This window comes from Trichoplusia ni, chromosome 5 (assembly GCF_003590095.1).
Source record: "Trichoplusia ni isolate ovarian cell line Hi5 chromosome 5, tn1, whole genome shotgun sequence".
Taxonomy (NCBI): Eukaryota; Metazoa; Arthropoda; class Insecta; order Lepidoptera; family Noctuidae; genus Trichoplusia; species Trichoplusia ni.
Window position 1 is genome coordinate 16,414,727 of NC_039482.1, and position 26,779 is coordinate 16,441,505.

The following is a 26,779-nucleotide window of genomic DNA, read 5'->3' on the forward strand; positions in this document are numbered from 1 at the left end:
TCGAATGGAGGCAGCGAACACCTCGTCATTGGTGTATGTGCGATCGATGAGGGCTCGAGCGTGGACCACGTTAGCGGCGGCAGCGAGGCCGCGGCCCGCGCCCCCGCACCCCCGCGTTCTGCGCCCTTGTGACCCTCGCTTCCCACGTCACCACACATTGTGCACAGGTGCACTGGTCGAGCGACCTCGCGCCATCGCGCCGACATACTTTGTTAATTTTATATTGTTTTCCATATTTCAAAATGGACCCGCTACCGCCTGATATGTTGTACTACATAGTAGTGGTCTGCTGTCGGACACCATGCCGGGAGTGTGAGGCTCGCATACGGTGGGTGTCGCGGCGGCCGCATGCGATGTACACGCCTCACGGGCGGCAACACGTGTACGCCACCGTCCATCGATTGCCGATAGCCGAGGTCACCGCCGCCGCCCCCGGCACACAGACGGCGATCATACTCAGCGTGCACTCGCGCCGTTAGTCACATACGCGACAAAATATCACTTTATATGTAGGTACTCCTATCCACTAAATTGACTTGCAGGGTTTACAATATCAGTGCTAAAAGTAACAAGTAATAAAAAAAGGCTCGCGCGGTCCGGCTGAACCGTTTTGAAGACGATGGAAGAGCTGCAGGAGCCGACGTTGCTGCAGAGCGTGCGTGCGCATCGCAGCGAGGTAACGTGCGTGGACGCGTTCGGCGCGCGGCTGGTGACGGGGGGCGGGGACCGCGCGCTGCGGCTGTGGTGCTGGCTGAGCGGCAGCGGCTGGGACGAGGTGGCCCGCGCCGCGTCCGCCCACCGCTACGGCGTGACGGCGGCGCGCTGGGCCGGCGGCGGCGCGCTGCTGGCCTCGGGCGGCGTGGACGGCGCCGTGCGCGTGTGGTGCGGCCGGGCGCTGGCGGCGCGCCGCCTGCTGGCCGCGCCGGGCGCCGCCGCCGTGCGCGCGCTCTGCTGGCCCGGCCACGCGCGCCTGCTGGCAGGACACGACGACGGGGCGCTGTGCGTCTGGCATGTCCAGCACGGACAATTAATCGCTCGCTTACACGCGCATGAGGGTGCTCTGCACGCCGTAGCTGCGCCGGCTTGCGGACTTTTACTAATGACGGCATGTACGCATGGCGTACTTAAGGTGTTCGACCTCGCAGGTAATCGATTTAGTGTGTCAGCATCATATATACATTCATTCATATATCTTTAAAGCTACTGTACTATATTACATGCTTGGATGGCGCAGAAGTTTGTAGAAGTGGGACTGGCGGCTTATTGTCTCCGGCGCCGCTGACGTGGATCGACAACGCGCACGACCTGGGCGCGCTGTGCGCGGACGCCACGGAGGACGGGCGGCTGGTGGCTACGGGCGGGCAGGACGCGGCGGTGCGCGTGTGGCGCGCGGGCCGCGGGCTGGCGGAGTGCGGCGCGCCGCTCGAGGGGCACTCGGCCGCGGTCACGGCGCTGCGCTGGGGCGGCGGCGCTGCGCTGCTGGCCTCCGCCTCGCTGGACCGCACGGCCCGCCTGTGGGCACCGCTGGCGCGCGCCTGCTTGCACGTCGTGCACGCTCACTCGCGCTACCTTACCTGCGTACTGCTTTCACACGACCTACGCTACATGGTTACCGGTCAGTGCAGTAAATAATAAATATGATGAAACTACGTAGTTTGTGGCGGGAACTTGATTTACCAAACTAATCGTTGGTTTTGTCCTCTGATAGGCTCTAATGACAAAACTGTACGGATGTGGTCTCTGGGCTCGCTGAATATAGATGACGACCTTGAAATTCCGTGTGCTGCGCTAACTCACTTTGCTCTTGGTGATCTGGAGGTTGGCTACAGATAGTATTTCTAATCGATGAATGTTATTATTATTAAAATTTTTGTGCAAGTAAGCTGCTAGTGTGGCTGTTCTGCAGGGGATCGGGCCAGTGGAAGAAGACGACGCACTGGAGGACGTTAACGAACTAGTGCCACCAGCGGGGGAGGAGGAGGGAGAGGAGGGGGAGGCGGAGGGCAGCGGCTCGCGGTGCGTCTGGCGCTCCGCCGTGCACACCGGGGCCATCAACTGCGTTGCCACGCACGAAGATCTTGTAGCTACTGCTTCTAGGTTTGTGCTTCCTAATCTACGAGAGTATTATTGAATGTTCCTATACGTACATATGTATATCAGCTAGACTTGTGATGAGTGCGTGTGCAGTGACGGCACGGCGCGCTTGTTCCGCTGGAGCGCAGACGCGGCGGAACTGGTGTCGCTGCACGAGCTGCGCTCGCACCAGTACCCCTGCATGGCGGCACACTTCGGTGTGGGCGGCGCGCTGCTACTCACCGCCGGCCTGGATGCGCGCGCCTGTCTCTGGGACGTTGAGGTGATGCCGGTGCTCTTCCATATTTTGGTCGTTAAATCACAAATTTGAACAACCAAGCCCAGTACACAATTGACATCTCTCGCTGATATCGCTCAAGACAAAATCTCGTCTATTGACGAAGTTTTCTGTTCGTTTACCACAAGTCATCGTGTGAGTCGTATGCTTGGTGATCAGATGGGCGTGCAGCTACGATCGCTTAGCGCTCCGGCGGGCGGCGGCGAGGCGGGTGAGGCGGGCGGCGGCGGGGTGCGAGACGCGCGCGTGTCTTCGCAGGCACCGCCGCTGCTGCTGCTGGCCTCTGATGACGGTGTCACGCTTGTCTGGAGCCTGGCCACCCAAGATCCGAGACCCCTACAGTAAGCATTCTGTTTTTGTGCATGTTTACCGTTTTGATCGATCATTAATATTGACGAGGGGTCAGCGAAGCATGTCGTCTTGAGTTACTAGGTGTCCTAGCACATCATACAGCCATATGGATGGATATGGAAAAGGATCGGATGTGGTTTAATTATTTATGATAATCGGCTGTTCATTAGCGGTTTTTTAAATACATATCGAGTATTATCGTGTGTGGCTAGCGTGTTCGCGGGACACTCGGAGGGCGTGACGTGCTGCGCGTGGTCCCCGGACGGGCGCGTGGCGGCGAGCGGCGCGGCCAGCGGCGAGATGCGCCTGAGCGCGCCGCCGCCCGCGCCGCGCCTGCTGCACCACGAGCCCGTCGCGCACGACCTCGGTACGCACGCGGCACGACACACACACACACACACTCTACGCACGCATACTAACTCAGAAATCGCGTCGCAGGCGTACAGAGCTGCGACTTCGCGCCTGCGCAGAGCGCGCTCGATATGCCCGACGAGACGTATTTACTCGCTACCGCTGGCTGCGACTCGCTCATTAAATTATGGCTCATTGAGTGCAAAGAGGTAATATTCAATATTAAGTATCATTTTACATGAATCGCAAAATGAACAACGACGTAGTCCAGGAACAGCACCCGTCCGAATAGCACCGGCGCGAATAGCACCGAGCCTAGTCCACGAACAGCACCTATCAATATTTTTGGCAGGTGCTATTCGTGGATACAAATTTATTTTATTATTTGTGTCCACGAACAGCACCTACGGCTCGGCAGCCTAGTGCTGGGATGCATTTGTTTAACAGGACGTTATTAAATGAAAAATATCGATAAAATCACTAGAACGTTTATTAAGAACTCGGTCTAGGCGACATTTAAATATAAGAAAAAACAATAAAAAGTCTTATGATAATAATTACTAATCTTACAAAATTATAAATCTGTAACACTTTCTTAATTTTTAATGTATCACAATCAGTCTATTCACATCAAAGGTGATGAGAGTAGCGATACTGTGTAACGTGCAAAGACACGTGACACAGTATCGCTACTCTACAATTCTTATAGGGTGCAGCTTGTCGTACCCTTGCGCATTGCGAGCAAGCAATTTTCGACCGAGTCCACCCATCGGACGCCATACATTGGACCTTTGGCTGATAGTGCGTTAAAGAAAGTGTTACAGATTTATAATTTTGTAAGATTAGTAATTATTATCATAAGACTTTTTATTGTTTTTTCTTATATTTAAATGTCGCCTAGACCGAGTTCTTAATAAACGTTCTAGTGATTTTATCGATATTTTTCATTTAATAACGTCCTGTTAAACAAATGCATCCCAGCACTAGGCTGCCGAGCCGTAGGTGCTGTTCGTGGACACAAATAATAAAATAAATTTGTATCCACGAATAGCACCTGCCAAAAATATTGATAGGTGCTGTTCGTGGACTAGGCTCGGTGCTATTCGCGCCGGTGCTATTCGGACGGGTGCTGTTCCTGGACTACGTCTGAACAACAAGTTAGTGGTGTGGGTGTGTTTCAAATGAAAGCTATATAAAATACCAGTCCAAAAACATATTCTACATTCCATTTATTTATATTTCTAATAGAAAATTACAAGTTCCCAAGATTCGCATCTATAATTTGAGACTTGAGATTAAGAGCAAATTAAAAAAAAAAAATACAGTTTTTCTATAGTTTCTTTTTTCTTAAAGTAAACTTAATTCAGCCTTTCTGTAAGTTTTTTGTCCCACAAACACGAATTTCAGCTTTCGTAACCATATCGCCTTAAAATATTTCCATGCGAATCAACTCAGTACCTTTACATAGTAACAAAATGTGGTTGCGGTGGGTTTAGGCAGAGCAAGAGGAGCAAGGGGCGCGAGTGCGACTGGTGAACTCTGTGGCGGCGCACGGCGGGGGCGCATCGTGTGTGCGCTGGGGAGGGAATTCAGAAGGGGGCGCACTGCTGTGTAGCGCGGGCGCAGACCGGTGGGCGCGCGTGTGGCTGGCCAGCGGCGGCGGCGCTGAGCTGCGCCTGCTGGCGGCCGTGCCGGCGGCGGGCGCGGGCGGCGCGCTGGCCGTGGCGCTGCTGGCCACGCCGCCGCTGCTGCTGGTGGGCTCGCTGGCGGGCGAGCTGGCCGCCTGGCAGCTGCCGCCCGAGCCCGACCTAGCAGACGACTTCTCCGATGACGAGGAAGCCACTGCGCCCTCATTTTGGAGTCACGTGGGCGTGGGCCGTTGGCTCCGGGAGAATATTACCCGAGCGCCAGGTACCTAACTGTAAAGTCATACTATCGGAGGGAGGTGTAAGTCTGTCTGGTTGAATTTCCTTGCTTGTTCATCACCCTAGATAACTGTTTCTTTTTTAAGTTCTTTATAAAGTATAGTGTTTATATTTAATAAGTAGTATTTTAATCAGTCTATTACTGATGTGCATAAATACGCAATCATTTAAATAACTTCATTGTCGTTGACGGGTATAATAACAATGATCCATCAAAGAAAACACAAACGACGTAGCTCCAAACATCTAGTCACGTTATCAAGCGCAAATGTTTGTCACTCATCCTAAGTAAACACAAAGCAATCTATTTAAAATTGCATCCACCTCTAAGTGCGTGTACAGTAAGATGAGAGCTGTTCCCGCGACAGGGTCCCGCATGAGCCGCGCCGCCGAGGCGGAGCTGCTGCAGCGCGCGCTCGACTCGCGCGTCACGGGCGCGCGTCTGCTCACCGACGACATTGACGACTTGCTGCTTCATTTTGGATATGGTATGCTACTAACACACCTACATATCACGAATACACATTTCGAATTTACTCATTAGGGTCCTTTTGCCGAGAGATACAATCCGCTGCCTTAACAAATTCAAGTGCTCAGCCTAACTAAATTCCCTACAATAGCTGTTTCTTGCTATCGTTATTATGGCTGTTATAATTATACCTACTTAGTATTAAATTCTGAATAATGCAACAGTTTCTTTGTGAATACTCAGGGCCGGAGTTGAATGAGGAGGAAGTGGCAGAGAGCAAGAGTGTCGCGGAGCGCGAGGAGGTGCGCGCGCAGCTCCGCGACGAGCTGCAGTGGCTGCGCCGGCCGCCGCCCGCGCCGCCGCTGGTCAGCCGCTCTCACCACACTCAAATCTCACTCTCATTCTATATTTCGTTGACATACAATGTGTCTAAACAGGCCTACATCTTATTTTGAATATCATTTTTGTAGACAGAAAATACAAATTTTATTCGGGAACAATAGATTCACCTACAGAAAAAAACAAAATTGTGTTTGATAGGATAACAAATATCATAATCTATATTTAGGCATGTTTGTAGGATGCTATGAAGTTGTCCTATAGACAGTACTGGTAAGTTGTCATGCACGTGGCCGCAGGAGCGCGCGGCGCCGCACTGGCTGCTGTGCCCGGTGTCGCACCGGCTGCTGCGCGAGCCGGCGCGCGCGGCGGACGGCTACACGTACGAGCGCGCCACGGCGCTGGACTGCTTCCTGGCGGAGGGCGCCGTGTCGCCCGTGTCCGGCCGCCGCCTCTGCAACGCGCGCCTGCTGCCCAACTACGCCGTGCGCGCTCAGCTGCGCCTCTACCTGCTGCAGGCGTCCGCCTGACCCTACTCACCTACTACACAAGCTCAAGCATCCCGCTACCATAATATGTCATCAAATCAATGTATTTACATGTGAATTATCATTATTCAGTAACTTACTTTTGTCTATATTATTGAAAGTTTTAAAGATATACACAACCTTTAAGATTAAATCGCAAATATGAAACTATACAGAGAAGTTTTCACATCAATATGTTTACCCTGGTGTACTCATTTCCTTTTTCTTTGGGTTCCGTACCCAAGGGGTAACCATTATTATTTAAGGGTAGACTATTACTGAGTGTCCGCTATCTGTCCGTCCGTACGAAACCAAGCTGTACCTCATGAACCGTGAAGGATAGAAAGTTTAAAATTCCACAGATGGTTTAAAATCTTACGCGTATTTATCAAGATTGCCCGACTAGTTTCGGACCCAACCGGAGTCCTAAATAATAATCTGATGCGGCGGGGTCGCGAGTATGTTTTTCTGCTGCTGCTATATAATCACATACTGAAAATAAAGTCTGATGATTGGCAACGACTTATAGCATTGTTAGTGGTTCACAAATAACTTTGATGATGGGTACCCACATATTTGTTTGTCACCCAACCAATTTGTTATCTTTAGCATTTAGCAGCAAAACGCCTTAAAACTGAGTACGCGCAGGATAAGAAGGCAATTCATACCGAGTCATAATGGCTCAGTATATTTGACGCCCTGGTCAGTTGTCAAAATCAACCCCTAATGCATACATCTCCTTGTACAGATTCGTGCAGTCAATGGGTCAAAAAAGAATTCGAAAATATTATACATTTAAGTATTATAAGCGCCTATTTCACAATCACTGACTAGCCACAAGTACCTGGCAAATAAATTGAAAAATTTCACATTCTTCGTATGAAATAATCTCTCAAGTATTTTAACGGGACCTTATTTGGGGGTGGTGAAATAGAGTCTAAATAAAAAAAAACCGCCATCTTGCCGCCATGTTTTGAAAGTCTTACTAGTAGTCGATCATTAAATTCATATTTTTCTTGATCCAACCACTACTTTTTGCGAGTAATAGCGGGCCTGATGCACTTTTTGCATCCACAGCATCCTCTGGACTCCCTAGCTTCCAAACATGTAAGATCTTATAAGTGTTGGGGGTTCTCAACCTATTAATAATAATAGTGAGGGTATGAATATTCAGATCAGGTAGGACAGGAAAGGAGAGACCGACAGCAGGTATGGGGTTTCCGCACTCGAGAGCGACGAGGTGCCACTTTATCACTTATCTAACTTGCCTGCGACCAGGTAGGAGATACATTTTCCTTAGGTGAAGTTTTGTGTCAAAAAATAGCAATTATCCTTAACCGCCCAACTGTTAAACTCTTTTTTGAAGCCAAATTTGCTGACACGTAAAATACTGTATTGGACGGTGAAAAGATTTTCCCAGGCGCTTAGTGAGTCCTCTCTTTCAGCAAGGCGAGTACATCCAGTTAACTGTTGTACTGTAAAGAAGGACAGGTCCAGACGTTGTAGTGCTTACTTGCGTATCCGGGTCTGCGTGAGCACTCAGGGCTGTATGGCCCTTTCCAATATGCACACTCAGACCCCGCTTACTTTAAACCGTGCGTGAGAGCAAAAAGGATAGCGCTCCAGTACATTTAAAGAAGGCTTACTTGCACTTTCTTCCACACCATTGCTAACATTAGGTATAGTTACCGGCACGGATCTTGAGCGCTGACCTTCACCGCAGCTGAGCTGACCTTGCGCAGAAGTGATTTTTTGGGTCCCTTTTGCGGTATGAAGTGAGGCGCGGGGTGGATAAAGAGCAGTGATTGGCACGCAGCGCATCGCGTCATAGCCGTCACTCGTGATTGGTTGAAATTCGTTCTTTGCTACAGTTAAGTGCACCTCAAGACGACGAGAACGCACATATGACTGGCGTTTTATTTTATGATGCGCACAGCGATCCACACTTCTCATCAAAAAAATCGAAACACCTCGCAGTTTATGACTTGATAAGGATTATCAGAAAAATGTGTATATTTAGGAATAAATGTAAACTGTCATTTAATAATGAATAGTATGAGCTTTTTAAATCCTAATGTTAATGTTCTAAATTCAAATTAAGTCTTCATAGGTTTCGTATTTTGTATGAAGGAATTGGGTAAAACAACACGCGTAAATGAAAAAAAAATTAAGAAACGTTTATTTAATAACTTGTATTCCCTCCGCGAGCTCTTATTACTGCTTCCATACGGTTCTTCTTCGATTGGATGAGAGTCACGATCACATGTTGTGGTATATTATCCCATTCCTCTTGGATTGCATTTTGCAGCTGGCTAAGTGTTTCTGGGGCTGGATCTCTTGCTTGAATTCGTCTCTTTAATTCATCCCATAGATGTTCAATGGGATTCATGTCCGGGCTTCTTGCTGGCCATACCATAATGGAGATACCGACTGCGGTAAGATAATCTCGTACGACGCCCGCGGTGTGAGCTCTAGCATTGTCGTGCATGAATATGAAGTCGTTGCCAATAAAATGTGCATAGGGCATCACATGAGGTTCAAGACACTGTTCGATGTACCGATGAGAGTTTAGTGCAGGCAGCCGTGGCCCAGACACAAAGGCAAGTCCTGTCTTACCGTCGGCGCTGATTCCTCCCCAAACCGTCACGAACTGCCTCCATAGCTGACCTTTTCTTCAATGCAGCATTGTGCAAAGCGTTCTCCATCTCTTCTGTAGACTTTGTTCCTTCCGTCGTTACCATACAGCATAATTGTACACTCATCAGAAAACAGTACTTTGCTCCACTGAAGGTATGACCAAGTTAGGTGCTCGCGTGCAAAGTTAAGGCGCGCTCTTCGATGGTCTGCAGTTAATTTCGGCCCATTCGCTGGCTTATGCGATGCCAATCCGCGATCCTTCAAGCATCTTCTTATTGTAGAGTCACTTACAGCTACTCTTCGCACAACGCGAAGCTGCTGCTGCAGTTGAAAAGCGTTAAGGCGTCGATTTCGTAAAGAAGTTGTTACAAGAAATCGATCATCTCGTTCAGAAGTGACCCGATTCCTGCCAGATCCTGAACGGCGCGTGAACGAACCAGTCTCCCGATAGCGTTTGTAGACTTTATGAACAGATGATAAGCTTAGATGCAAGCTTGCAGCCACAACACGCTGACTAAGTCCAGAATCCAGCAATGCCACCACTTGGGCGGCTTCTGCGGGCGAAGTATCCATATGTTTTAGAAAAAAAAGTTTTTTCAGACGTCCCAAACAACCCCAATTTCACAGTAAATGAAATAAGAAACAAAAAGTGTAAAGACAAGCGCTAATTTTTAGTTTTTAAACGAGAAACGTACTCCAACCCTAAATACACATTTGTCTCAAAATAGTGATTAATTTCATTTATAGGATAAACAAATGAAATTCTAATTTCGAATTTTGATTTTTTTCTTCTTACTGTAATGACCAAACTGCCAGCTACACAATAATGTTATTTTTTCATGGAATTAATTCTCTTTTGTAAAAAATTAGGACAAAAACAATAAAAAGGAAAGTGTTTCGATTTTTTTGATGAGAAGTGTATATTTTACTTGAAAACTAAACTATTTTACTTTAGTTTTTATATTACATAGTAATAACAGGCGTCCGGGGATCAGCTGGCGCGGTCCGCCCGACGCTACTCGTTCCTGACACTACCAGTAATATACCTCAGAGTAGAGTTGATTTGATAGTGATGATACTGTATGACTTTAGAATATATACCATTTAGTTATTCATGTGGGACATCAAATTACATTGTAAGAAAAGATTGAAAAGATAATTTTGTTTTTATACACATACTAGCTCTCCCAGCAAATGGTGTTTTGCCATACAATCGGGTTCTAGGGAATGAAAAAAGGGGGTATGGAAAATAGATGTTGTCCGATTCTAAGACCTACCGAATTGGAGCTGAGTCGTTTCGGAGGAGTTCAATTACGTACACCCTGACACCAAAATTTTATACATTATCTCAGGCAAGTAAGCTCTTATTGCCAGTAGGCAAGTGTAAACATACGAAGAGAATGGTCCGCGTCAGCAAAATTTACGCAAAATCAATTCAATTATTTGGGTGTTAATAATACGAAGAAAGAAATCAAAAGAATAAAAAATAAAGCTATTCCGATTTTACTTTGACACAATCCGGTAAATATTAGTTACCACTTGAAGAGCCCGAGTGGAGGCGGTAAGGCCCGCAGTAACACAACTGACAATGTTTCAACGATTTCATCTTTATTTTGTATTACTTACATTTATATATTTACAAGTGAGGCAGTAACAGTGTCAACAAACCAAACTTATTCAACTCGGGACCACTGTTCGACATGCATTCAGTTAAAGAAACAATCACGGTGCGGGGCGCGCGGCCCCCGGCGCTGCCTCCCGCACAGCTCTCAGCTCTCAGCGCGGCGCCGTGCCGTACTCACTATATAATACAACGCTAGACATTCGAGAGGAGCGCGCCGGGGACCGCTCGCTTAACAACGACACATTATAATACTTCGGTCAATTCACAGACGATACAATTCCGTTGCAGTTTGTACTGTTAAACAAATGTCCGAGTGCCGGCGTTCTGCGGACCACAGCGGTTAAAACGATTTCGATGTTACTATGAGTAGTCACGCAGAGCTACGGTCCGGCTTGACGCGTGCCTATGCCCACGCGGCATGAACCACGCGGCGCGACTCACGCGGTGCGACTCACGCGCCGTACTCATGCCGCCTGGCTCATATGGAGACACACATAACATGCCGCATCGCAACATTCGCGCGGAGATTAATTAATGTTACTATAAATACAATTAATAGTAATCATTTATAATAATATGTACAATTTTACAAATGTGAAGGACAGCCGAGCGGAGCTGCGCTCTGGGTGCAGCTTCGCTCACCTCGTCAGCCTATGTACATAGTTTTGTTTCCCATAATATAAATTTTAGTAGGTAGGTACCGATACGAATAATTTCGCAATTAAATTTATGTTCTCACATCGTTCATATCACAACGCGTACGACAGACCGTTCGATTATCTAAGTAATACATTTGAAATTTATACAATACATTTAACTTAACCACTATGCATCGGATGCGTAGTGTTGGACGTGAGGTGACACACACACTCGCTCACTCGCGCACTCACACTCGCGCGCGCGGCACTGTCTGTACACTCCGGCGAAGCGCTGGGCTCACACCTCGCTCCGCTATTTGCCGTCATCTTCGTCGTGACACATCAACCTGTGGATGAAAAAATGCAAAGTTACTGGGATAGTTACGCTTACGTCAACTGAGAAATAATTTTCTATGTTGGCTGGCTGTTTTTAGTAGAAAAAGTGTAAACAGGACAAACAGAATGATCATCAACTCAATTCATCAGCTTCAAAGACCTTTTAAATTCTATAAAGTGTAGATACTTACGGAAAGAGTAGTGCGGCCACGAGAAGCAGCAGTAGCCTGAGCAGCGCGGGTGCACAGAGCGGCAGCAGCGCGGGCGCGGCGCCTAGCGCACAGAGCGGCAACAGCGCGGCCGGCGGCGTGCCGCCCGCGCGCCCCGCCGCGTTCCCGTGCTGCATGGCCGCTGGCTGTTCACCTGCATTTGTTACATTTACCACTTTTAAAACGGGAAAGGTCAAACTAAATGAAAGCATGTAACTTTAACCTTTTTTATTATAGCGTTTCTATAAAATAAATGTGCTTTGCTGGAGCCAACTTTAATATTTTTTTTTACATTATGCATCAACATTTGTAACAACTATAAATTCGACAGAAAGAAATGATTTTGTCGGATTCCAAACCGGGATACTGACCGCTGAGCACGTGCAGCATGACGGAGGCGGAGTCAAGATTGGAGGGCGAGCAAGAATAGTTGCCGGAGTCCTCGCGCCGCGGACTGTAGATGATGAGGTTGCCCACCTGCAACACAACGACTCGGTCACACACACGCGCTCACACAGGCGGGGGCGCAGGGCGGGGGCGCGGGGGCGGGTCATACCGTGGTGTCGGGCGCGACGCGCTCCATGCGGATCTCGACGAGGCTCTTGTCGTAGTTGAGCACGCGCTCGTCGTTGTGGTACCAGAAGATGTAGGCGGGCTCCTCCAGCGCCTGCGTGATCACGCACTTCAGGCTCACCGTCGTGCCCGCTTTCACGTACAGGTCCGACTCGCCCACAATCTCGATCTTTGGCACTGCAATGACAGCAAATTCGATTGTTATTACCCGTTTAGCAAATACCAGCAAAGTTCCATGTAACCAGTAAGGTGTGAGGAGTGACCTACCTACTACGTTGAGCTGCACGAAGTGGCTCATCTTGGGCTCGGTGCCCACCTGACACTCGTAGACGCCGGCGTCGCGCGCCTGCACGTACTTCACCTGTAACCAACAACCAGCCTTCTCAACTTACATTTCGCAGTTCTTTATTAGAATCCTAGTGCCTGGTTCACAAACAAAGTGTGTTCATGCACGAAGTCAAAGCTTACATCAAGCAGTTGTGGATGACACAAATATTTGTCTAAATTTTTTATTGAATCCGTATCAGTACAATCGCAGCCCTGGGACAATCCCACCACGAACTATACAAACGAACAAACACGAAAAATATATAATATATACAGGTTGTCCGGAGAAGTAGTGACGACCCCTTGTCAAGTGATAACGCATGACCCGCGGAACACGCATGAGGGTGGTTCGGGTATCTCTACATATATAAGTGTAAGAAAGGTTTAACTTTATTTTTATGCCTTTGACAGATAATTATGATGTACTTCAGCTGCAGCTATTGAAGTAGGAAAGGCTGAAGATCAGCACTTTGAGAGCACAATATATGATGAGAGTGTAGCTCATTTTGCTACTACCGTTAGTTCTAGTAAGCCCAACTTTTTGACATACAATGAATTTCCCGATTTTATCATTTTTAACTGACAAAAATCTCCAAAATTAAAAAATGATAGAAATTGCAGCACCAGTATATATGATGATGTTTATTAGCGATGGCAGACCTGCAGGGTCCAGGTGTCGGTGGCCTCGACGAGGAAGGCTTGGAAGCGCTCGTCCGCGATGAAGGTGAAGCGGTCCACGGTGAGGATGTGCGCGTCGCGGCGTCGGATCCACGACACCGACTTGTTGCTGAGCTGCCGCACCTGCAACGTGTTACACCGCGCGTGAGAGTGTGACGTCACCGTCAGCTGGCAGGGCAACAGCTTGAGTAGTCACCTTGCAGGGCAAGTAGGCGTGCGTGCCGAGCTGCGTGGTGATGTTGTTGGGCGCGGAGGGGTCGAAGTAGGGCCCCGTGTACAGCCCCACGTAGCGCTTGTGCAGCCGAGGGCCCGCGCCCGCCTCGCCGCACGACAGCACTGCAACAAAACAACGATGGTTAACAACTAGTCGGACGATGACATTCAGTGCGAGTGAGAAGTGTACTATACACTAATTTACATCACACATGTTTTTTTTATAGACCAACCAAAGTTTCAACTATGCTGACACATACCAGGGCGGGTGACGCGGCGGCAGCGGGGCGGAAGTTGCGGACGAGGGCGGGCGGGATCGGAGGTCGTATTCCGGAATAAATTTAGTTTTTATCGACGCTACCCGTCTGCACCGGATATTGAGGATGGAAATGAAATCCCAAATCATCCCACCTCGTCGTGTTCCGGCGCCGCGCCCGCCCTGGCCGGCCGAGCCTGGGACTCCGAACACTATACACTGTTTTTCAAATAGTAATATTTCGAAAAAATAAAATGCAATGAGAAGATAATATGCAAATGCATATAGCATGTATGTTATTATCCCCGTTTTTAACAGTCTTAGTCTATATACTTCAACATCTGTTGTAAAGAATAAATATAATATTTTATAATGTTCAGGTAGTGCTTGCCTTCTGACGCTTTCTTAGTGTAAGTGCTACGCCTTTGCTACGCACTTCTGTTCGCTACGGCGCGTGGCGATATGACGTAATTTATTGGTCGGTTATGTAAATTACCCTAAAACCTGTTCTTTCGGCTGCTCAGCATTTTGTATAAATTCTCTCCAATTATGTTAATTAATTACTTTTGATGATAATTAATTAGGATGATTCTCAGTCGTTTTCATTTCCTCAATATGGTAAATAAATATTTTTGCCCAATAGGCATAACATCTGTAATTCGAAATTGTCATATTCCTTAGTCACTCAGCCAGTGAAGATGACTGAGGAGTTAACGATAATAGCTTTGAGGGTGTCACGGGGTATTTATGTTCACTAGAAAGTATATTGGGAATAGTGCAGTGTTACATACAGTAGCCGGCAAGAGGCAAGCATCGCGCGGGCGCTGGGCGCTGCCGGCTCGCTCATGTGGCAAGCGGGGGCGGGGTCGTGGGGGGGGGCGGTCCGGGGTTTAATTACAGCTGCAATCAGAATCGCAATCTGTCGTCGAAGCAGCGCGGCGCGACACATTGACAGGCGGCCGGCGGCGCAGGGACGCGGCTGCACATGCGGACCTCACGAGCTCTATTTATTACAGCCCCGCAGCGCCCCACATGTCACCTTCTACTAGTTAAACTAGGAATTCTTGAGCCGTCCGTTTTACGAGAACTAGTCACTGGCATGCTCTGTTCATTGGAGCAATAGCCTCCAATATATGTCGCTGTGGTAGCAATAAATAGGGGTGCTGTCAAATGTACCTACTTTCACATTCCTAAAATGAGTAGCATATTAAGATGAAAAAAAATAATTAGATACAGTATTTAAACGAAAACCCCAAGTATGCAGTTTGAAGATGCAAGAAGATGCAGATGCAAGCCCAGGCCGTGCGATGACACGCTCACGTCTTTTTTCAATAAGTGCATGAAAATCCTTATACATAGTACCTGCTATATGTTGTACACGTACCATAATGTATTATATACCATATAGCTGTATTACTCTTCTGTTTTGTAATTAGAAAGTGAAAATGTGTTAGGCGGAATGCCAGCGTGAGTTTTTCAGTATCGCTTGAATTATTTAGAATAGAATAGAAAAGAATAGAATAGAATAGAATTTATTTCAACATAAGTGTTACAATGTAAACCATAACTAAAAACTAAGTATTTCTAACTAGACCGACAGAGATTACATACAGTTTAAATACAAGGATCATTAATAGACGCTTTTTATTGATTTCTAGACAATCTAGGCACTTGAAAAACCGATGTTCAAACTACATTTATAATGATTAAAAAATAAGGCCAAGCAAATAACATAACAATGGCGTATAATAATAAATTGGCGGTATACAGATTTCCCTCCTTGCTGCCTGTAAAAATACAACATTGGCCATTTTCTTATTCGCGATTGCAAACTAGTTTGTTATACAAACAGTTATGTTGATATTTATCGCTTGAGAAGCGGTTGAGTTATGAGTTGCGGCATGCAACTTAACATAATGTTCCACTCGCGAGTAATATTACCATAGCAGTTTAACGCGGGGGTTCTCACAGTTACTGACTCAAACACTTCCCGAATTCTTAGTCGGTGTTTGTAGGGATGTAGCCAGGCGATACGTATATATTTATGGACTATTTTCTGTGTGAGGAATAAGTGTAGTGTATCAGGTGAGCCTTCTGCCTTCTGTGTGGCAGCGCGGGTGCGCTCGCATGCCGCGGCCACATTCAGACTGTTGCGTCGTGTAGTAACAGAATGTTCCCTTTAATTTGCAACACACAACATCGCACTAAATCACTCGGCGGCTCGAGAGCGATATTAAATTCATAGCGTGGCGTTCCGACATTATAACAAAACAAATATACAGCTGGCCGTAATATTATAATGGGTTTTTATTTCATCACCACCTCGCAGTTGCGAAACGCAAACAAACGCTAAAACAAATGTCCGAAGCTTTACAGGAGCCTTATTCTTACACCTGTGAGGTCGATTCCGAATGACTATCAAACAATTTGAATAAATCTACTGCTTTATTGTGGCAGCCATTAACTGAAAGCTAACTAATAGCTAAGTAGCTATAATGTAAAAGAATCCTTGATTATTATGAGACAAAACAAGCCTTAAAAATTCTCTTGTCAAGTGGCCGAGTAATACGTGTGAAGTATAATAATAGACCGCGCGCCAATGAATAATGTACTACGGGAGCACATTGAATATGATGAGGTGACATGTTCCGGCTCGCTCCGCTCATTAGCCGCTATGCGAGGAGCTGAGCGGTGCGGAGCGGCGGCGGTGTGTGGCGCCCGCGATGAATGCCTTAAGCCCACTGCGCCAGTTTTTGCGCCGCGTGGAGACGTTAAATATTTAATGCCTGGTTGAGAGGCTCTCGCCGGAAATGAATCGCGTATTTTAATACGACGACTGCTATTTTAGCGGCGGTGTAAGCTCGTGACGTCAGAATTAATATAGACTAGTGTATGAGGCAGGCGAGGGAGGCGGACGTGGAGTGAATACCTTTTGATGGCGCGTATCACGTGAGCGATGGTGAGTGCGTACAGTCGTGACGGGGCTTTGCACACATCAGCATGTAATTGTTACGCACTAACTAAGAGACACTGTAATGTCATGTGATTCTCACGTATAAAAAACTCATTTACTAACTAAGGTGAGATTCCTACTTATACTTAACATGTGAAAACAATACAGTTTCCACCTGGTTTTTTCCGCTTCTTGACTTTAACTCCGTCCATACTTTGTTACCTAATCCGTGTTGTGCAATAATACCCCACAAATAATTTCTTGCAGAGTACATAAGTCGTTTGAATGATGTTCGGTGGGCGAGTCGCAAATAATACAAATAGTTTACGAGCGCTTAAGTGAGTGTTACGGCGCTCTAAGCGCTCGAGGGAGTAATAAAGGAAATTATTCACCGGTGAGCGGCGAGTAATTAAATAGAAATTAGGCAAACAGCCACCGCCCGAGACGCCGCTCTCTATGTAAAGCGGCGCTGCACCAGATATACACACAGTCAGGTCTGTAGTGGTGTCGGCTGCGCATTCCGAGTGCACGACACCCGCACAACACCCGCGACATTCATTCAGAAAGATTTATGAGTAGGACATAGCGAGATATTTTTTTGAATTGTGTAGGAATCGAAGTTTAAATATTAAAATGATATTGGCACCGGATTTACTCAGAGCAACGGCTCCAAACGTTATTTCAGAACATTGGGCACTGTAAGTACACTAAACAGACTACAATGTCAAGAGGTTTTGCTATTTTCCCACGTTTTTGTTGGTGGTTGGTTCGTGCTTGTTTGTCGTTCGCGTTGGACTTTTGCAACTCAATTTTGAGGCACTTCTCGATAGCTAGATGGCCGAAATTTTCAGGGTAGCTTGAAACCCGATGAAAATATTGTAAGTTGCATTTTCATCGGGTTCCAAAAGGGCTGAACCGACTTTGAGAAAAAAAAATGAATTGACATTTAAAACGTGGGTATTTAGATTACTTAATCTTTTAATTTTGTTTCATTAAGTTTTGAGATTTGAGACTCGAACGGTCTTTATAAAACAGTCGTCACACAAACACTGGTTACAGTGCTTAGGGCACACTATGCGTACACTCAGTCCACAAATTATATCTGCACATCTCCACGCAACAGTTACTTTGCAGGCGCACTGCAGAGCTCACCAACCAATTGATTTACAATTACTACTGCTGTTGCAACCTGGTCGTGAGACAAAGGGTGTAGGGAGAAGGGGGGTCCATCTGTGGGAGTGAGAAATGTGGCAACGACTAAGATCGTGATGATACACCTTAATGACGGCAATCATTAATATTTATTAAGTAGAAGCTGATGCAATCACACGTCAATAGAACTGGGTCGCAGCGAGATCTACTTTATAAATATAAAAGGCGCCATAAAGTCAGGAACATCTTATGTTTCACGAAATAAGGATTACTATTTTCCCTCCTTGGGTTGTAAAATAGCTACAGTGTAAATTGGACGACAGGCGCGAGTGTCGCCAGCTCTCGTATGAGGTGGAGCGTCACTGTAGCTGATAATATACTACTGCTAATTATTTGGATTCTTGCAATAATTCATTGCCCAAAATACTGAATAAAACTTGTTAAATATAATATATTCTTATTCAGAAACAAGATTATAAATGGAAGTAGAGTGATATTATTATAATTCAAATGAGATTACATAAAGTAGTTTTAAATCAAACGGGTCTCGGTTAGGACCGTCACGTGGAGAGAACGTCGCTACGCAACGTCACCGCCTCTTACCGAAGCGCTACGGAATTTGTTTCTATTAGTTTTGGTGGCGTTTTAGTCGTAGCATTAATTCAAACAGTGTTATGTGGGAGTTTTTAATTGGAAAGCTGGAGTAAAATTAAATTCCTTTAAGCCCGCGGCGCGGCTGTGCGCAGCGCGTAGAAACTGCTACAGTAAGTACTGTCGGTAGACACCCGTATAATATAATCCATGTCAGTTAGAAATCTGCATAATTAATATAATCTATGTCAAATAATAATTAGATCAACTACTTGACAAGAACCAAGAGATTTTTAAATGAAGTGACTTTAATTGTTTTGAATTACGATTAAGCTGCTGCGAACAGCTACCTGTTTTTTAGTTTTGAGCATTCATAAAAGACACGCGCACTGCAATTGCGGTCACTGCGCGCCGCGTGCGAGTAGCTTGTAGCCTGACCGTCTAGCGCAAAATCTTTTTACTTAAATTAAAACTAGTGTCAAATGGTCACTTTAATAGAAGATCGTCCAACAACGTAATGATTATGATAGATTACTCGTACAATATCTTGTGATCGTTAACGTTCTACCTCAGAACAAATGCAGGTCAGTTGAATGGATCCCGGTGACGTCATCGGTACAATTAGCACGCGCTGCTCGGGAGGTGAGGATAAAAAGACGCCCCAAGTATTACGGCCGGTGATTTAGCAAAATGTATAGTTCATTAAGGCCCTTTCATTACGAAAGAACTTGGTTAACAAGTGGAAGCAGGGTACGTATTAAAGTCAAGTTAATGCCATTTTATGTTATTGCCGTTGTACAAGTAGGAACACCCCTTTACATTGAAATTATTAGCAATTTTCCTGTTCGTCCCATTGAAGGAAACGATTAAAAACCTTTCCTTATAGTTATAGTTTACCTCGCGACTATTATAAAGTTAGGATGTTTTTGCCCCACTTTATACCACACGACTCCACCCAAAACAATTTTGGACAGTGTCCAGGTGTCCTGCGTTGTCATCACTTGTAAATGTTTTCCGTGAGGTAGTAAGTCAGTAGTGCGCCGTGTGTCACATGAACAGCCGGCGCGCGGCGCGTTCAACTTGTGTGTGTGATAGTCGTGTGAGGAGTTTCCACTTTGAACCGCTTGAAATTAAATATGCTGCTGTTTTCAGTAACCATTCTAATTCTTTACAATTTCATAAGTTTGCTCGCTCAAAATTTACAAATGATGAACGCCTGATATAATATGTAGTTTTATTAGGGCATTTTTTTTTTGTCTTCATGGAACGTACAACAAATTGCTGTTTATCACCTGCCGCGTTCGTGCCGCTGACTACAGTGGCGTTGTGCACACTAGCGCCGGTGGAGAGCGCGGCCGCGCCGGGAACTACACGCTATGGACAAAGGTTGCCCTAATCGCTGGACAAACAACGGCGCGCTTTAAAGCCGCGTTAAAACGTAACGCCGACTTAATCTAAGCCGAAGTGAGTTGTCGCGGCCAGCGGCCAGCGGACTTCACACGAAACTCGAACTAAACGTCAGTGAGAACCAAACTACGATAGTTACAATGCAAATATTTATTTTTTAACTAACAATTTTGCTGTTTTAATATAACAACTTTAAATATTGAATGACAGTCTAGCTAGAACAATAATGGTGAAAATTTAAGGAGGAGGGTGTTTTAAATTGCGAGGCGAGGCGGACCTTTATTTTTACATAATATTGTGATCGAGGCCAACGGGGCGACGTTCACACAAGTGACTTAAACAACATCGTTAATAGTTATGGAATGGCTCTGCCGAAGCTTTTACGACTTCTTTCAAACAAATTCAACTAGAAATAACGATAAGTCAGCCTCATTAGCCGAGCTCCGAGCGCGGCGGAGCGGTGCGAGCGCGAGGTGTAGCGCGCGGTGTTGTGGACGAACAAAAGTATGTACTAAAATGATCATAACCATACAAAGTGCGGCAGGGAATGCCTCAAAGTGTAACAACTACATAAGTTTAGGTACAAGCGCAGCGCGGCCACAGTGTGAAGGCTGGCCGTGAAGCAGCACTTTACTGAATATCTAAAGGTTTAAAGCGATAATTTATGAAAGCCAGCTCCGCCGCGAGATTCTGCTGCTCTTACATATTTTTCAACGGAACCTATTCAATGTGGCTGAGGCCGGCAGGGGGGGGGGGAACAGAGAGCGGGACGTGGTGGGGTGGAGGGGGGGGGGGGCTACGTCAGCGGAGTCTCCAACAGACGTATGACGAATGACGAGCAGTTTTATTGTGGACTCAACGCTCGCGTGTGCTTACCTCAGCTAGTTCACAACTTTATAATCAATTTACTGGATTTATATATTTTCTTATTATTTGTGGAAGCAATGGTATGCCATTTTTATCATACTGACGGACACTAGGGCGTGTGTTCACATTTGACGACGGTGTGATTTCACTTAACCAGTGTGGATAAAGCTGGAGCACTGAACTTCTTTCTCGTTAACTTGTTATGCTTATACAAACAATATAAATCCTAACGGGTTGCGAATGAAATATTGGGCGCAGGTTTTACGTAAAAGGGTGATTAGTTTAGTTAATCGTCTGTCAGATGGTATCTAGGGTGCAATTAAGCTGGTGATGTTTGTATCGGGCGCTCGGGCGAACTAAAACATTTCTGATATTATTCCCTCAGGTGCAAGCTAGAAACGATTTGCATCAAAAATGTAACTTAAAACTACGACAGTATTCAGTGTTTAGCAGTTGTAGATAGTAGCTCATGTAACGATATGGTCCAATGTGTGGTGTCATTTATTTATGATATGTATACACGTCGTTCTAACTGATGTACATTCTTGTCATGATGTTCCTCTTTCTCGTTATATATGACGGCGCGTCAGCCCGCTCTGATCATAATATGTACGTTCACTTATGATGCTACTACGTCCTATGTGAGTCCATACAGTTCACATACATTGTAGAAGAGAAACACTAAATCGTGTATTAAATCACCTGACTTTTTATGCTTTCAAAAAAAATAGATACGTCCACAAGAAGAGAGATCTCGGGCGGTTCGGGCGGCGGACACTCGCGCACAAGTTTGACAAGGAGCGCTCGCCACGGGAACCAGCTCATAATGTTAATATTAAATAATGTTGACTCAGAAATAGCTCGTTACTGCGATATTAGCTTAGTTCGACGTTGTTCCGTTGCTCGGCGACAGATCATTTTCAAACTTGTTGAAATGTAGGTACAGTTGCAAATTATAGTTCACGTTCCGTTTCTATTTCAAATTTAATCCCCTTTTATCGTTAAGTCGTATTTGTATTTGAAAGATCAACGCTCTGACAATGTTAGACGTTCTGTTACTTTAGGTTTTGTATGATTTGTAAATCACTTTGCACAATGAACAGTTTCATTTTGTTCCGTAACAAACGGAGGAAAAGTCACGAGTGACATCAAACGGTTCGCACAGATGTGAGTATTTTGTTATGATGAGCATAATGATGATGCTGACGTATCATGGTGACAGCGTGTTGTGTGTTGTAGTGAGACGTATTGCAGATTACAGCGCAGTGTTGATGTGTGTTGACATCGCTCGTACATCAGACAACACGCCGCTGAGCGAGCGCGCTTGGGGCTCATCTTGTAATGGCGGTAATAAAAATAAAATAAAATACCGATGCTCGATTGAACGCCGCTCTGTCGGTAACGATAAGGATCGCCCTGATAGTCCTGATAGAATTATATTCGATGCCCCACTTAAATTCATGTTTTGTTTGTCAAGAAAAATTATAAAGAACATATTTGTGTGATGGATCGCTCGACAGATATTGAGTAGTCATAAAAATAGTATCCATGACAAATGAGTACAAATTGAAATAGGCTATTTTACACTGACTCGTAGGACACAAGGTTTTACACGATATGCTGGTCGACTCGTGCACTATCAAATTGTAATGTGTTTGCTTGTAGCCGAAATAAGTAGGCGGAAGATAATGATCGCAGCTGCTGTGTATAGAAACAACATAGCATGAGTGTGTATTTGTATGTATTAAGCATTCAGTGTTATCAGGTTGAGCGAGCTTAAATACAACTTTGTATGATTTTCGTTTGTTTAAATGAACAAGATAATCCCGTAAGGTCACTAGGCACCTGTGTTCGCTAAATATGCTAACAGCGGGCGGGCGAGGGGTGAAGTGGGGGGGGGGCAGTAACCCTGCGAGGGCGGTGTGCCGGCTGCCGGGTATACCACGCAGAGTTTCCTTCAGAAGGTTGATTTCCTTGTACTTATGATTTTATTAAAATTCCAGCTCTCTTAACTCGGAACTTGGTCTCCATCCGACATTGTCGAAGCTTGCTTTAAGATACCACAATCTAATCAGCACTCTGTACTGGTACACCGTGTTCATTCGCGTACCATGTGGGCCTTCTGTCGGTCTCGACAGTCGGATGAACCGCAACATTTTCCGAGATTCGCGTCACGCACCAACGCGGATTCATTTCACGAGCGAGCCTTTTTATAATTTAATCTTATACCTTGTTACAGTCAAAATGATAAAAGGGCGAGTATTCAGGAGTGCGGCTCTCTGCGTGAGCGGTGACGCGGCGGTAACAGCGCCCAAATTGTAGGCCGGTTGTGCAACTCGCGTCCGAGTTAATTCCATTCGCCAAATTGCTCAGTAAATAACGAGTCTGACGGACACATAATAGTTTTCCAATTTGTTCGTCGCTCTTATAATTTCATTGCTTTTTGATGGCGACGCTTTGTGACTAACGAACCGGTGCTTGATGTTTATTTTATTCGCTGCGCGCTGTCTGCTGAACACGCGGCGCCTGCGACCGGTCTGACGTCTCACGGCAGCAATCATCTTTAATACTGTATTGCATCTAATAGCCTTTATTTAAAGATTTAAGCCTTATCTTCAAATGTAAGGCTGATTTCAGGTTTCCAGGTTAAGATTCGCTCAATACCTATTTAAGATATAATTGTTAATGCTATGCCACTTGTTTCCTCGACTCCATGCGTGTATGTGTCGCGGGTTCCGTCCCCGGCGCGGCTGAGTGCGTACTCTCATTACTACGCGGTAATTACATTATGTTAACACTGATGTCTTTGCGTGCGAGGCCTCGTTACCAGCTACCTCCACACTCTACGCCAAGACAGAGAAAACATTATCACGATATCATATATTTAGTTCAGTAGTTGCGCTTTGATCATGTATTAATATTGTTTGAACAGACAGAACGCAATATAATTAGGTAAGATTTACACTTAATGAGGTTATCCTTCCAGTAATAATACCCACGCTTTATTATTTCATTAAACCACCAAGTAAACATGTCGAGAGCATGTGTGACCGTATTTGTACTTCACTGGTCACTGCCGGGCTATACTGGGGTCAGCTGGGGACTTTAACAGCATCAGTCACATACAACTACGGGATACACTTATCAACCGAAGCTAAATATTAAAAACTACAAAACTTGTTTTCTGAGCTTTACACCATATGGAAGTTAAAAAAAAATGAAATCCGTCGTGTTTTGCGATCTTAGATTTGTTATTTGACACATAAATCTAGTCAAGCTCATTTAATTGATAGCCACATAACACATTGAGGTAATTACGAAAAAAAATCAATTCGCAAACTGTTTTGTAGTGCAGGTAATTTGAATAATAAATAAATGAATTACGTGACGGCGGCCATCTTGGACCAATTTTAATTAAGTTTAGTTAAGAATTTAGTCGATTTATTCACCTCTCAAATAAATACAAAACGAAATTTAAATCGGTTCACTGTTAGAGAGCTACGAAAGCACAGACAGCTATAACACAAACAGACATGTTATAGCGTCGGGAGTAAAATGACCGCAGCAAAACAAAGACATAGAGAAATGTTGATGTTCACTTCAAAGACAACAAACAATTAACAAATATTTTGGTGGCGGCTGCAAGCGGTGCGAATAAACTAGGGCTACAGGAGGTCATTAAGAACAGTGGCATGAGTGATGACGTCACACGTGTGTAGGTAATTTACTCAAAGAAATTCTTCACAAGTTGAAAGGAATCAAAAAGTTTAGAGCATAGCTTTTAGCGGGGGTTACTTTTCTTACTACTACGCAGCTACTACGATACATGCGCTACGAGCGCTACGACCGCTACGTGAGAATATGCAACGTGACTGCAAAATTACATCGTTGCAGAAGCAAAAGTAAACTTTTGTAGTAATGTAGGGTGTAATTAAATCAACATTAAAAAAGGGTGTGATTAAGAGAGTACTGACACAAGTAATGTGTGATTTTTGTAACGAATATAAAGACTATTTTTTGTAGGATTGTGCTATTGCTGATATTTGTTAGAGACATATGAAATAGTAATATTAGAATTACAATACTGAAGTGTTTGAGAATGTAACCTTCAAGATTACTTTACCACATAGTACACTGTGCAACGAAAAGATGAGTCTGCCTTTAATTAGGAAGTTATTATTGCATTCTCCAAATATTATTTTAATAATGATATTATATTTTTAAATTGCGCCTTAACTTTGCGCTACATTGGTGACATTAATTTGACACAATACTTGTAATGGCATAAAAATCATAAATACAGGTGGTATGTACAGGTAAGTCAAAGCTGCATTTTTGAAGTGCCATGCTGTATTTTGTAGGAGTTCCGAGCTTGGAGACTTCGTGGTGCGGCGCGAAGCGGTTGATCTCGCGTAAACTCGAGGGAAAGTGATCTTGTTATTTTGTATTGTATCTATTTACACGGAAGGGTCGGCCACACGGCTGTACGGCATGCGTAGTGCGAGACGCGGCGAAGGCTAATTCTGTGGTGCCTCGCTATTTACTGTAATGAGGTCGGAGCGAATGCAAATAACGAGAGCGAGCATGTGTGTGTGTTTATACTCACTCAAGGACATATGTGTGTCTTGTAACCGGTAAGGAACGCGTCTAATACGCGCTTTTTAATGAGTTTTAGTTTTATTAGGGATGGAGATATCTGTTAAATGACGAGCATCCGTCAAATCAGCGTAAGAAAAGCTTATTCAGACTAATTATTAATGGAAACTACGTCGTGAAACGTCAAACCCGTTTTTTTCTGTGGAATATAAATAAATATCAACCAATATCAAAAGACATTCATCTGCCTGCACGAAATCTGACGGAGTTGTGAAACGAGCAATATTCTAACTCCACTGATTGTTGATTGCATTACGCAGTGCACATGATAGCTTTACCAATATTCAATACTAAGCCAGAATTGTATGAAAAACAGGTAAATAAAGCACAACTCAAATCGAAATCGAACTGCAAGACTTGAGTTGTTGAGTTTAACTATCGGTATCTGAGCAACTCCCTGAAGACATTGCATCTTCTGACTCTGATGTCCTCTAAGTAAAATGTACACGCCCGAGTATTCGTGGAATGTTCAAACCTTTGACTTTGACATAGTATTAGGGGCCGCCTTTTTGAAATCAGATAAAAGCTATTGGGCTAAAAAGCCAAAAGGCTAAAAGCCCGACTCTTACGTACCGAGACATGTACGAGGTGTTTTCAACGTCACACGCTCGTAGAGCACAGCACTACTGCTGAGAGCAATACTCATGATGCGTTTGGAACAACATCAGGCCCCGCGATGTGTCCTGCGCGTGCTTTCTAGATGAACTATAAACATTAGCTCGCCACAGTGACGGTGCGCCACATCCATTGTTTTCTTAATTCTCACGTACGGGCGGGTAAGAGCAGGGAGCGACGGGGCGAGGGGTGGGGGGAGGGAGGATGTGCAAGGCTTACGTCGCGAGCCTTTGTTCTTGTTTTTATTTAATTACTGCCGCCGGCTAAACGAGAGTAATTCGATTACACAACAAAGCAAAAAGGAATTGAATCGGCAATACAGCGGAGCTTCGCATGCGCCGGCAAGCGGACAGCTGCGGGGGCCAGCAGTCTCGTGGTGGAGAAATAATATGGAGGCTTGTGGGTCACAGCGGCGGGGCGCGGCGGTCGCGTGTCGAGTACCGCCACTAGCATCACCCACTGTATAAATAGCTAGGGAGCGCGTTAATGAACGAATTTAAAGTTAATTAAGTAAAACGCACGTAAAACTTAAAATCTTGTAAGATGAAAAGGAACAAAGACAAAAACACTTAACTCTACCAGTTTAAACGCTTTCATCAAATGTTTGCAGTTTAATTCGACTTTTAATAATTAATTGATTCCAGTCATATAATTAACCTAAGCAAATTCTTTAAATGACTATCTAACCTAGATCGGGGGCTTCCATGGTCATCG

The 26,779-nt window shown here is 45.2% G+C and overlaps 3 protein-coding genes across 3 annotated transcripts in view; 2 read left to right on the plus strand and 1 right to left on the minus strand.

Annotated features, from left to right (window-relative positions):
* The first annotated feature begins 577 nt into the window (after positions 1-577).
* LOC113494080 (WD repeat, SAM and U-box domain-containing protein 1-like) lies at positions 578-6,506 on the plus strand. The gene is made up of 12 exons (XM_026872227.1): positions 578-1,145; positions 1,235-1,615; positions 1,709-1,818; positions 1,907-2,097; positions 2,188-2,356; positions 2,531-2,712; positions 2,935-3,089; positions 3,161-3,282; positions 4,570-4,984; positions 5,367-5,486; positions 5,711-5,832; positions 6,085-6,506. The coding sequence occupies exons 1-12, from the start codon at positions 620-622 to the stop codon at positions 6,334-6,336; spliced, it is 2,745 nt and encodes a 914-aa protein (XP_026728028.1). The 5' UTR covers positions 578-619; the 3' UTR covers positions 6,337-6,506.
* Positions 4,847-6,096, plus strand: LOC113493756. The gene is made up of 2 exons (XM_026871761.1): positions 4,847-5,486; positions 5,711-6,096. Exons 1-2 carry the CDS (start codon positions 5,345-5,347, stop codon positions 5,920-5,922), a joined length of 354 nt encoding a protein of 117 aa, XP_026727562.1. The 5' UTR covers positions 4,847-5,344; the 3' UTR covers positions 5,923-6,096.
* A 4,051-nt stretch (positions 6,507-10,557) lies between the features above and the next one.
* The window catches only part of LOC113493757 (lachesin-like), a 58,015-nt gene continuing 41,793 nt past the window's right edge, over positions 10,558-26,779 (minus strand). Inside the window, exons 3-9 of the mRNA XM_026871762.1 lie at positions 13,552-13,691; positions 13,338-13,478; positions 12,618-12,711; positions 12,334-12,527; positions 12,149-12,254; positions 11,760-11,931; positions 10,558-11,579 (exon numbers count right to left, since the gene is read on the minus strand). Of these exons, the coding sequence (XP_026727563.1) occupies positions 11,546-11,579; positions 11,760-11,931; positions 12,149-12,254; positions 12,334-12,527; positions 12,618-12,711; positions 13,338-13,478; positions 13,552-13,691 (881 nt within the window). The 3' untranslated portion in view covers positions 10,558-11,545. The remainder of the gene's footprint in view (positions 11,580-11,759; positions 11,932-12,148; positions 12,255-12,333; positions 12,528-12,617; positions 12,712-13,337; positions 13,479-13,551; positions 13,692-26,779) is intronic.

Bases quoted from the DNA above. Each gene is read 5' to 3' on its own strand.
- LOC113494080 (XM_026872227.1), top strand. From the start codon at position 620: ATGGAAGAGCTGCAGGAGCCGACGTTGCTGCAGAGCGTGCGTGCGCAT. The intron at 2,713-2,934 runs GTAAGCATTCTG...GTGTGTGGCTAG, and splicing joins CAAGATCCGAGACCCCTACA to CGTGTTCGCGGGACACTCGG. The intron at 3,283-4,569 runs GTAATATTCAAT...CGGTGGGTTTAG, and splicing joins GGCTCATTGAGTGCAAAGAG to GCAGAGCAAGAGGAGCAAGG.
- LOC113493756 (XM_026871761.1), top strand. From the start codon at position 5,345: ATGAGAGCTGTTCCCGCGACAGGGTCCCGCATGAGCCGCGCCGCCGAG. The intron at 5,487-5,710 runs GTATGCTACTAA...GTGAATACTCAG, and splicing joins GCTGCTTCATTTTGGATATG to GGCCGGAGTTGAATGAGGAG.